General features: G+C 45.6%; 1 protein-coding gene across 4 annotated transcripts in view; it reads right to left on the bottom strand.

The window, feature by feature from the left end:
* The window catches only part of mllt3 (MLLT3 super elongation complex subunit), a 72662-nt gene that overhangs the window by 18471 nt on the left and 41687 nt on the right, over positions 1–12504 (bottom strand). For 3 of the 4 annotated variants that reach the window (XM_061250949.1, XM_061250950.1, XM_061250947.1), the window contains exons 5-7: positions 11290–11328; positions 8155–8301; positions 4379–4990 (exon numbers count right to left, since the gene is read on the bottom strand). In XM_061250949.1, the coding sequence (XP_061106933.1) occupies positions 4379–4990; positions 8155–8301; positions 11290–11328 (798 nt within the window). The remainder of the gene's footprint in view (positions 1–4378; positions 4991–8154; positions 8302–11289; positions 11329–12504) is intronic. The other variant, XM_061250948.1, reaches the window with a different exon arrangement.

Here is a 12504-nt window from a genome sequence, read left to right as displayed (position 1 = left end):
CTACTGTAACCTTGAGCAAGGCACTAAAATGGAATGGCTTCAGTAAAAATATACAGCTGAATGAAATTGACTGAATGATACAAAAAACATCATTCTGGATAATAGCATCTGCTAAATGGCAAGAAATGTTAACTGTTTAAAAAGGAATCACTTGGAACATTTCTGGATGTTTCCTGCCCTCGATGAAGCCTGATTTGGAAGGGCTATTCACTGTGACACACGAACACAAGGCCGTAGCCTTATCTCTGTGACGGCGAAGACTCCCAGCTCTTATCTGTGAAGGCCAGAGTGACACGTGAGCGCGTGTAAGCAGATAGCCGTGCGATGCGCGCGCGGAGTTACGAGCAGCGCCTGCGCGTGTCAGCGCTGAAACCGCACAGATAAATCAGAGTGGGTATCTGATCTGAGCAGCGCCCGTAGGCAGGGAGTCGTTTGATGAGCTCCCGCATAAAGGAAGGCCCTGCAGGCTACTGACCCTTCCACCCGCGCTCCCTTCCTCCACCCACACCATCTCTCTCCCTCTACCCACATATCCTCTCCCTCCACTAACCTGTCCTCCCCCTCCACCACCTCTCTCCCTCTCCTCTCCCCTCCCTCCCTCCCTCCCTCCAGCCACATCCTCTTCTTCCACTAACCTGTCCTCTTCCTCACCCTTCCTCCATCAACTTATTCTCCCTCTACCAACATGTCTTCTCCCTCTTCCTCCATCAACCCGTCCTCTCCCTCCACCCACCTGCCCTCTCTACCTCCACCCTCCCTCTGCACATCCCTCCAACCACCAGTCTTCTCTCCTCACTCTCCCTCCCCCCCACACTCTCACTCCATCCACCCACCTCAGTCACAGGTGGGAAACTTCATCTTGCAGTACCTACCCAAACCCCCCCCCCCACCAAACTCAAAAGGTCTCCGGGCACCAACACAAATTCAACAAACCACCCCCCCACTCCCGCAGATGGGAGCATATTGAAACCAGTCCTGCATACATCCATTCTTCCTCACATGAGAGCAGGAGTCTATATGGTACATGGGGTACCAAGTGTGTAGGATGCACCACAGGCCTCTATCATAAGCACTGACATACTATCTTGGGTCATAGACACCCTGGGAAGATTCTGTATTTCGACTTAAAAGCCGGGTAAGAAAAATCGAACGGCTGGTAGAAACAGAAAAGCTTGGTTACTTAAGCCCACACAAATAGCTCCGAGGAGGATCCTCCAAAATATAAACAGCCTCACACCAGGGGGTAAAGCCAATTCACCAATTCTCCTAGCCAGGACCGGGCCCGGAGATAGAACACCGCCCCCGCTGGGACTCTGGTCTGGGAAAAACAAGCAGCGACAGCTACAGTGGGGAGGGAGTTAAAACACAACTGATAATTAAACACATTCTGTCATAAACGCGAGTGTGTCTCTCCCCTCTCTTTATGGGGCTGGAGATTAAAGGGAAATCCTCAGCTATTCACCACGTTCCTCCACCCACCCAACCCTCCCCCCACACACCCTTCTAGACTCATTCTCTTTCACCACCATAAAGCTATAAATCGCCCTAGCCTGCTTGCTTTCCTACTAATAAAACACCCTCCGTTCTTTGTCTGCATCCCTCCCCCCCATCGCCTTCTTTCCCCCCTCCTCCTCCTCTGTCTGAACAAATGTGAGACCTGGCAACACTGTGACAGCACAGGATGGTTGGGAACTGAAGCCCTGAGGTGGGTTTCCAAATCCACTCCTGAGGTTTTACGACCGCCGTGCACCACAGGGCTCTCGCAGGGCCTTCCGCTGTCACGGAAACGGGAATGGAGAACCCCCACACCCGCTATCCCCCCCCCCCCCTGACATGGCATGGTTGTTCCATACTGTACATGGAGGCTTGCTGTTAGCTGATAGAAGTGCAGTACCACCATTTTGGGCTGCCCAGTCTGGGGCTGAAGTAGTTACGTGGGATTTACGCATTTAAGAGCTCGCCAGCACCCACTGGAGATTACCCATGAATCTGTGCACAAACCTGTGATTGAAAAACCCACCAAGCTAGCAAGAGTGGTTTAATAACCACTTGGCATGAGCAGATTGTGAGGGAAATTGAAACATGAGTGTGCAAAACTGAGGGCAGAGCCATCACTCTCCCACCCGGCTCTTCAAAAAAAGGGAACAAGAAAAAAAAAAAAAAAAGATTCTACACAACCATGCAAGATGGTGAGCATGAAAAAGATGATATCTTTAATTGTCAATGAGTGATTTGTTGAGCCTGGTTCCTGGTTTCATAACACCGCACTCTCCCTGGTTCCTGGATCGTCTCAAGCCTCCGGGTTGTACGCAGCTGCCACGCGTGGTCAAAACAAGAACCCGAAGCCAGAGAAGCCTGCTGTACTTCTGGCTTTGAGTTCCTGTAAAACTTAAGGGATTTCAAGTGTTTACTGCCACCCATTACTGCATAATGTCCGTTTGTATTGAAGCTAACATATGTCGGTTTCCCCAAGGTTTCCACAAATAAGCATTTTCCAGCAGGCCACTTAATAGGCTGATATTCTTCCCAAAAAATACTCAAATGGTTAATATACAGATGGACTAATATTAGCGAGCAGTGCATAAAGTACTATACCATACTAGAAACCTGATCTGGAGCACGCAAGTTCTACTCCACAAAGCACAAGGTCACAATGATGCTATTCTGATGTTAGTGAACTGCAGGTTAGTCTGTGACCTCCATTAGATTCCAACACTACTAGCAAGGCAGTAGGGGTATCGTATATACATTCTCATACAGAAACACCCTAGCCAACCCACCACCACCGCTAAAAAATGCACACCCCAGGTTCTCTCCTCCCACCCCTGCATATAACGATTTAGCGGTTTCAAAAGGTGGTAAACAGAGAGAGTGTCAGTAATTCTCAGTTCTAAAAGAAGACCTCAAAGACAATCAGTTAGCTGTAAAATAGGGGAAAATGAAACATCCAGAGCCATTATCAGTGGAACTTGAGGGATATTAGCAATATTCTTTATTTCCTTTTAACCTCTTTTCAAACTCGTTCTTCCGTTCAGCATTGAGGAGTACATGCTAGATGAATTTGCATTTGCTAAGGTGGCAAGTTTAAGCCACAGGAAAAAGTTTGAACTAATTTTTCAAATCAAATACAGCCCTTCTGCTGAAGGCAACAAAGTTGAGCCTTGTATGGACCATGTTTGTCGTGTTATGCAACAGTAGTTGGTGACAAGCTTCCCCACTCTTGGGTTCAAACAAAACAACTATGGCCACTACTGATAAGTTGACAGTTTTAATACAAAATAACTCCTGTGCTGTGTACATATACGGGTAAAAGCGCAGCGCGTTTGCGCACCGTGAACACGGACCGCACATATCTGTAAACAGAGTGAGTAACCGAGACGACCGCACAGAGCTCCGGGGAGCTCGGAGAAGTCTTGTGGGGAGCCTGCCGAGTGCCAAAAGCTAGCCAGCACCGCTCCCATCCCACACAGCAACTGTGGCGTGCCGTCGCAAACGTCCCCGGGACTTCCCAAGCACCGGTGAAAACACGGGATGTTTGTGAACGCTCTAGCGCTTAGCGCTTCCTGCTAACATGCCTTTCCGAACAGAGCAAAAGCCTCAAAACCAGCCCCGACCTGCACCCAGCAGCCAGCAAAGCATGGGTTGTCTAAATGTAATTTTCCCCTTCACTTTCATTCGCTGAATACCATTTTAGTGAACATAAATGATTAAATCAGTGGGAAATCCAGCTGTGAGAATCGTCAGGTCCTTCCTAAACCACACCCCTCAGATCACTGGTCTTGCATTAAAAAACAATTCTGGAAGAGTGAGGATGCCAGTGCTCTTTAGACCCGATTACAGAAACCAGGGCACTTGCTAATGCTCTAGCGAGCAGCTAGATCACATTACATTAGACTATTGGCACACAGGCTTATTCATAAAAACTGGAAGGGGAGAACATCCTTGGCACAATAGAAAGTACAACAGTGCGGTGGCACCACAGAGAAACCACAGTAGGAACCAGGAAGTAATAAACAAACAATTGGCACAGTCCGCTTAAAGACAACACTACATTCACTCGGTCTACAATTGCAACCCCAGGAACTTATGCAAGAGATGAGCAAATTCAGGTGATTAATAAGACCAGCAGGGCCTGACCCGGTTCAAATTATTCGCAGACCAGCCCATACACAACACCACAAAAGAACCAATGCAAGTTGACTAAAAAACTTATTACACAGCTATTGCCATATTACTACAATGCTACTACTCTATAATTGTACTCTTACTACTGTATAAGAGCAAATAAAGAAATGACAGTGGATATTACAGCCATTTGTGAAAAACCTTTCACCAATATCCAACCTCGCCCACCACACCTGGCAATCCCTACACATACCTCTGACTTGTTGGACATGTTGTCCTCCGCATCCGAGTCGTTGGGGTCGATGAGGTCGTGAAAAGGCGGGAGTCCGTGGGGTTTCCTGCCCCCCATTGGTTCGCTGTCCACCTTCAGCTTAGCGGGCCGGATGGGCGGCCTATCCCGTGATGTTTTTTTATCCAAGTGATGATGAGGCGGCGAGGAGGTGGGCGCTGACGCTGGTTTCGCCGGCACCTCAGAGAAACCCTTCTTCTTCTTTTTGGTCACGTGGTCCTCGCCGTCTCCGACGGACGGCCTCTTCCCAGGGGCTTTGGACCCCCCAGACCCCCCGTGATTGACCGTCCCCTCCGACTTGTGTTCCTTGGAGAGGGCCTTGGGTTCCTTGAAGCCCATCTTGGGGATGGACCGTTCGTCCCGGACCGGTTGGTTCTCTTTGGGTTTCTTGGAGGAATCTTTGGAAGGTTTGCCGGGGTCTCTGGCACTGTCTTTAAAGGCACTTTTATGCTCCTTTGAGTCTTTTGCAGTTCTGTCTTTGTGGTCCTTCGATGGCTTGTGGAGCTTGGTGGAGCCTCCACCGCCACCGCTGTTGGCGCTTGTGTTGAGAGAACCGCTGCCGCCTCTCGACCCCTCCTGCGGAGACACCACCAAACAGTTAGAACACAACCACCTATACCAGGGGTCATCAATTCTGCCCCTCAAGTCCAAATCCAGCCTTGGTTTTCTTTTATCCCGAGTAATGAACCAAACAATTACCGCTAATGATTGAGATGGTGGAAAACCAGCAGTCCTCGACCTTTGAGGACCGTGATTTGATGACCCCTGACCTATACCAGACCAAGCATTACTTGAACCATGTACTTAATTGAGATGTGAAAGTAATAAAGGGGATTTAGCTATGGTAAGACTTGTAGGGACAGCTTCAAGTACTTTAGGTCAACATACCTTTTGTCTTAAATGTGAGGCATTTCCATGATTAAAACCCAGGCATTAAGGTGTGCCCCACAGAGAACATTATGTGAGCTGTAATTTACCCAAAACACGTAAAGCGAACGGTATTTAGTTGCATTAATAAGACTTGTGGGGAACGTAGAAAATGACTTGGTGGCACACCAGTGAAATTAGCTCTATTGCTGGGCCAAGATAAAAAGAGACCAAGATTAAAAAACACCTCTGGCTTCCTAGCAAAGAAAAAAAAATTGGTTGCATTATACAGATGGCCATGATTACCAGGGTAGGGTAACTTGAGGCTAGCACAACTGAGGTTTGTGTTAGAGGTTTAAGAGATTAAAGGCCCCTTTGATTAGGAAAGGGTCCTCTGAAGTTTACCACCCTGAGGGCAATCCGCTCAAAACTATACTCCATGGTACACCGATACAAACCTGGAGCAAATGTTCAGACGGGCGGGGGAGGGTTATGAGAGTGAATATCCACACACAGCAACATCACCCTTGGAGACCACAGTTGGTCCTGAGCTGTTCCCAGCTGAAGAAAGCATTCCGCACATGGTGCTGCCTGCTCGATGAGGTCTGTGATTCAAATCCCCCGGCAAACCAACCCACTGCCACCCAAACACAGTGGGACCACACCTGGTTCCTGGATTTCACCTCACACCATGCAGAACCATACAGCAGGAAGGGGTGGATTTTAATTGCTCGGTCACACAAGTTTGGAAGCATCCCTGGTTCACAGGCCAGCCAGAGCAACTGAGACACTTGCAGAGATACAAGATCTTTATGGTTTCATCCAACCAAAAAGCACCATGTCCTCCTGCTACAGCCAGGACTCCGAGTGAAGCCGACATGGAAAGACCCTCAGTAAGAGCAGTGTTCCCACTTACAAATAATCAGCAGCCAATTCAGACTCAAGAAACCAGGTGAGGCAAGTCACCCACGTACTCAGCTGCTGGAATTGATCACTTAAGTGCTGAAAACAACCAATCCTGCAACTTTGAGGGCAGAGGTAACAAGCACTGCCACAGATGAATCCAGAGAAGGGCATAGAGAGAGAAATTGGGAAGAGGTTAGACTCGCAGGCGACTGGTGGACCAATGACTACAGGTTTCACACAGTTGGGCATTTTGACCTTTAATGTCAGGGTAGTTTGTGTCTCCCCGGCCCCACCCCCACCCCCACCCCAACCCAGGGTTACACCTGTTTGCCCTTTCCAATATGTCATCAATGCAGTAAAGCCATTAAGCAGTCTAGACACAGGGCCAGTTACAACCTGCTTAAACTACCTTGAGAGAAAGAGATGGAGACCTGTATTTTGTCTTCTGCGACTGACCCCAGGACCTTTTGACATAAAGCCGCCACTTCTTTCACGCAGACAAAACAAGGGGGGCTAAGCAGTCGGGCCCCACACCAGGCTTCATGAGGGCCGATTCAACCTCCGCCAGGGGGGCCCAGCTGTGGCCACTGCCTCAATACAGATGTGCAGCAATTAACAGGCACTGGACAAATCACAATAATGTCAGCTCCATGTTGTTTTAGAGGCATATGTACAGGACAATTCAGAAAGGTGAAAAAAGAAAGCATAAAAAAGAAAATAAAAAACCAGCAATTCAGAAAGGTGGGGCTTTGTGTCCATTGTAAGATTTCTGCAACGCGTAAGGTTGCTTGGGTGATTAATGAACCCATCACTGTCAGCTCTTTTGGGGAAGATTGTTGGGGGTCCCTTCCCCCACCACATCAGTGTGAAAGACCTTTCTCCCCACATGACTTGGTACAGTCCACCAGGCCCATGCACTGCTGGACCAGAGGACAAGTCTAAGTGCCGATATTAGTATGTCATAAGAACAGAACTAAAGGGGACCTTCTGGTCGGTGGGTGTTGCACTCCAAATTAGGAATGTTCAGCCTCACATTGGGCAGCAATTATAAAAAAATAAAAAAAATTTTAACAATGGAAGGTTCGGGTAGAATAAATATATTTTTAATTAAAAGGGAAGTTTGTTGATCCTATAAAACAAACTGCCACAAAATCACAACGGAACGCAGGAAAGCCAAAGAGACAAAAATTTGCCACAGCAATCAGTCACAGAATCCAGCTACACTCAAACACGGCACTAACTCCATTACCTGGCAGGAAAAAGAAAGGCAAGACAATGCGCTGATCGCCATTTTACACGCGTGAAAATAATGATGGATCTGCGAGCTGGGAAACGCTTTGTCTGGCTGACCTCTGCCCAGCCGGTAATCCATCACAAATACCGTCTGTTTGGATTTGAAACGGTTTCCATGTGTAGCAGGAACATTTGTGACCCTAGCCTCTCTCCAACACTCTTAGGACCAGCATGCACTGCGGTACCACTTAAGACTAAAAATAACAATGGCAGCAGCATGTCCATTTTAGACATGTGCAACTCCGTGACAACTACAATAAACACATTTCAAAACCTTTCGAATGCGGTTTCATCTGTTCAACAGGTGGAAAAGCCTGAAACTGCCCTGCAACAAATCTCAAAAAAGAACAAAAAGAACAGCCATGTCCTTGTTAAGTCAGATAAATAAAAACTGACTCAGTAACTGAGTAAACAGTATAATTTATATAACATAAAACCCCCGCCACTTTAAGAAAGTAGTGTCTGAAGTTGAAAATGCAATGGGAAAACCGGCACTCCCAGAAACTTGCATGTTTTTTTTCTTTTTGGTTGAGCAAGGATTGAACATCAAATTCTGCTAAATACCCTCATCAGAAGCGCTCAAATACAGGGGGGGAGGATTACTGTGTGGCTTTGAAGTATGGATTATTCTGAGACCAGGTGCCTTTAAGGGTTAATTCCGTCCAAGGCTGTACCTGGGAATCCCCACCGACCTTTGACCCCAGGGAGGACTTGCTCTTCTTGGCGTCGGAGAAGGTCAGTGTCAGGGAGCTGCTGGGGAGGGTGGGGAGCTTCAAATGCTGCCCGAACAAGGACGTGGATCCCTCCTGCATTACCATCACCTGGGGAACAGGTAAGAGCCGGGTCAGCTTTGAGGTGGGGGCGGGAGGGAAACAAACACCACAGCACTTCTAAGCCTCTGCATGCTTCAACACCACGCGCTTTACGACTGGCGAACCGGAAAACACCTGCAGGATTTTCAAAGTGCGGCAAACTCAATTGAGGAATACATTTAACACATACAGGGCCAAATTAATGGTTATATATTAAGCCACCATTATACTTGGAATGTAAATGACTTAGTAGGTTAAAACGTGATGGGAATTGGAAGGTCAAACATGCAAAATGGTGGCATTATTCGCACATGTTTTCACCCTTTTGCAGTTAGCCAATTCAAATGTAATGCAGGGTTAGTGTATTGCACTAGGAGGAGCAAAAGAAAATAAAGAGCGGCATTAAGAATCCATTTAAAAGGGAATTTCATCCCGGTTTTGAGAGCTTTGCTTTTTCTTTTTTTTTTGGGATCCACAGTGAAGGGCCACCAGTAATCTTTTTGTGTTCACAACACCAGCAGCGGGACAAATGGATTAGCGTGTGACCTGTTGAAATCCCCCAGATCCAGTCCAAATTCAGAATTGCTCACACGTTCAGTCATTTCTGGAATCTGTGTGCAGCAGCGGTTGATGCAGACGGAGGAGCTCGCTAGACCGGCCTGGGAGGGGCAGCAATGCGCAGTGTGCGAGCGAGTGTATTCATGTCATACGCGCACAGTGGAAACGTGCGTTAGTGTAAACATGTCATACGCGCACAGTGGAAACGTGCGTTAGTGTATTCATGTCATACGCGCACAGTGGAAACGTGCGTTAGTGTATTCATGTCATACGCGCACAGTGGAAACGTGCGTTAGTGTATTCATGTCATACGCGCACAGTGGAAACGTGCGTTAGTGTAAACATGTCATACGCGCACAGTAGAAATGTGCGTTCGAGCATACGCATTTCATACACGCATTTCGTACGCGCACAGTGGAAACGTGTGTTAGAGTGTATGCATTTCATACGCGCAGTGTAAACATGCGTTCAAGCATACGCATTTCATACACGCATTTCGTACGCGCACAGTGGAAACGTGTGTTAGAGTGTATGCATTTCATACGCGCAGTGTAAACATGCGTTCGAGCACACGCATTTCATACGAACATTTCACACATGCACAGAGGAAATGTGCATTTGAGTATATGCATTTCATACGCGCAGTGTAAACATGCGTTCGAGCATACGCAATTTCATACGCGCATTTCATACGCACAGTGTAAACATGTGTTAGAGTGTACACACTTCATACGCGCAGTGTAAACATGCGTTCGAGCATACGCACGTACTTCATATGCTGCAGTACACTTCTCACCCACTGTCATTTAAATCAAAAATATTTAAAAATGATACTTGACTGTTTAAGTATTCTTGAAGGGGAGAGGTTGTTTTTTTCCCCACCACAAATTCTACAAAGGCACAGGAAATGTCAATTTCCTCCCTTTTCAGAACCCCAAGCTCACTCGACATTCCCGATATTCACTTTCAATTTAATGTCAAATATGCTTTATTAAAAAGAGCACACAGGGGTATAGTGTTGCCAAAGCAAAAATTAGCATTAAATGCAAAGCAGTATTTACAGTGAAAAAAACGATAGCCTACCAATGTACAGCGTCTCAGAGATTAAAATGTCAGCAATGGAATGGAAATCTTAACAGCTGGATTAAAAAGTCATCCTTCTGCATGATTCACACCGGTGATGAAGCAGAAATGAAGCGGACTCATCAGAAACGAAGCAAACTCCGTAAGGAAGTGATGAAGATGACTCGGTGATGAAGCTCTGAATCGGACACTGTAACAGCGGTACTATAAGACTGCATCAGTCTCAAATCTTCAAGTGAACAGGGGAAAAGGAGCGCCCAGGAAGAGCGATGCTTTGAGCGTGTACGGAGCACAGAACACTGCAGCAGAAAGTGGAAGGGGTACATTCTTTTCACATGCCCTGGAGTCAAACCAGGTGATAATATGTAAAATATAAACCACGACATACCATGGATATACAAGAACATGAAAAACAGAGGGCTATAAACCACCCCGAAGTGCCATATATTCTTGTATACGCACTGGCATGGAGTGGTTGATACATCTTTTACCATGGCTACAACTAAAATGCATTGAAAATTTTTTTAATTAAAGCAGAATTTAAATAAACAAGCACAAAACTAAAACACACATCCACCATGTCTCTAAATCTAGGGCCACTGGTAATGGTAGACGGCACTAAAGTTCAGATTCTACAGAGTTGTTTGTCACTATCAGCTAACAAAATAAGAAAAGTGAAAAGACAGTGAAAAAGAAAAGTACACAAACTGGCATCCTGTCAGTTGTGTAATTTACTCTAAACCATACAACCATTCTATGTTAATATTTCCAAATGTAATAAATACAGCACCTAAGACCACAAACATTCTTAGCTGGATATAATGAGTTACAACAAAGACATCTGCTTTTTATTTGCATATTCAAACATAGCTATTGTTTCTGTGAATCAGCTGTTTTGGTTGCTATGGTTACGTTTCCTTTTATTTTGGGATACAGACAGGAATTTCTCTGCCAACAATTTGAATGTTTTTCCATCATGAAAAGTACCCAAATTACCTTACCATGTTTATTGATATATTTCTTAAAATAAATATGAAATGTTCAGGCGCAGAATCGTGAAACGTGAACCAGATAAAAAGTCTGATAAAGGCAAACCAAAGCAACTTGTTTATTTTGTGTATAATTTTCAGAATTAATGCATTTTATTGCACAGTATGTATAGTATTCATACATGTACACCACTGAGAGAATATTTGCCATTCCCTGCAAATCCCCACATGGGGGGTATTATCCTATACAGAAAGCAGGCCTTAAAAAGATCTACCTTAACTAAATAAACAATATTTGAAGGAACTAAGTGAATTACACTTCTTTCCAACAGAAATAAACACGGGAAGAGCAGGTTTAAATTCTTACTTTAGAGTCGTCTGTACTTCTCTTATGTGGATCTCTTTGCTGTTAAGGAGACATAAGGAAACAATTTAAGATAAGTGTGTTTGCACGGGTGACAGAGACACACGCAGACAAACGAACACACAGCCACACACAGACGCAGCCACACACACACAGCCACAGACGCAGAGACCGCTTTGAAGACATTTTTCAAAGTGATTTAAAGACAAACCGTTCTGTATTTGGCCCAAACTACCAGTTAGTTAATTAGGAGAATACCTCCCAACCTCCCAAGTGAACAGAGTGTTGTATGTTATTAAACTGAGCTGTCGCTACACAAACGCAGCTATTGTACAGAATGAGGATGATGCATTGTACTTGTGATAATCCACTTTAAAGGTCTTCAAATAAAAGGTTGTGGTGTAATGAAGTGAACATCCATTTTGGAACTGAGGCAAGACAGAACATAATTCAAAAAATGAAATTCAGGGGAAAGGTATATAAAAAAGCTCTCTATCACTCCGGAAAAACAAGAGGCACAGAAGGTTCACCCGACACTTACTGGCTTCTTCTTTTCTCCCCTGTCGCCACAAGTCAACTTAAAATAACAAAGCAGTAAGCCTAATGTAAGTATATCAATTACAAAAACAGAACTCAACTGCACTAAAACATATCTGTAAAACCCCTGTCACTGGTCCAAAGACAGTCTTCCTCGGTGGTAAATATCCCAAAGTGTTTTAAGCTATAAAGTTGCTTATTGGGAGGTGTAATGCCGTTAAACCCATTGAGAGACTGTGGTAGTGGTTTAGCGGGAATAAAACCCAAGGGTTTTAATATATATATATATAAACCCCCCCCCCCCCCCAATGCTGAACCCCCACTTCCTCCAACCACCCTATTACACCACAGTCCCAACTAGAGTTTTCTGGAAAAGTTCTTAGCAACTCTAGTCCCAACACAGTGAAATATCCAGGCCTCTCTAACTGGACCCTGCTCATCTTGTGTCTCTTAGCAAGTCACCAGAGTCCTTATGTCCCTGTGAATGCAGGCTCATTTTTGCTGTTGAAGCCAAGAAATGCTCGCTTTCACACCCTAATGAACTCTGTAGTCACTGGCATTTCGCTGTATTCCAGAACATTCTCTCTTGCCATCAGCTGCCAGAGTGCGATGTGTGTTCCCTGCATGTGCTTTGTGGGTTATGTGAGCTTCATGTGTGATGTGCCCACGCTTTTCCACACC

This window comes from Conger conger, chromosome 8 (genome assembly GCF_963514075.1).
Source record: "Conger conger chromosome 8, fConCon1.1, whole genome shotgun sequence".
NCBI classification, from domain to species: Eukaryota; Metazoa; Chordata; class Actinopteri; order Anguilliformes; family Congridae; genus Conger; species Conger conger.
This window is presented reverse-complemented; position numbering and strand designations above follow the sequence as displayed.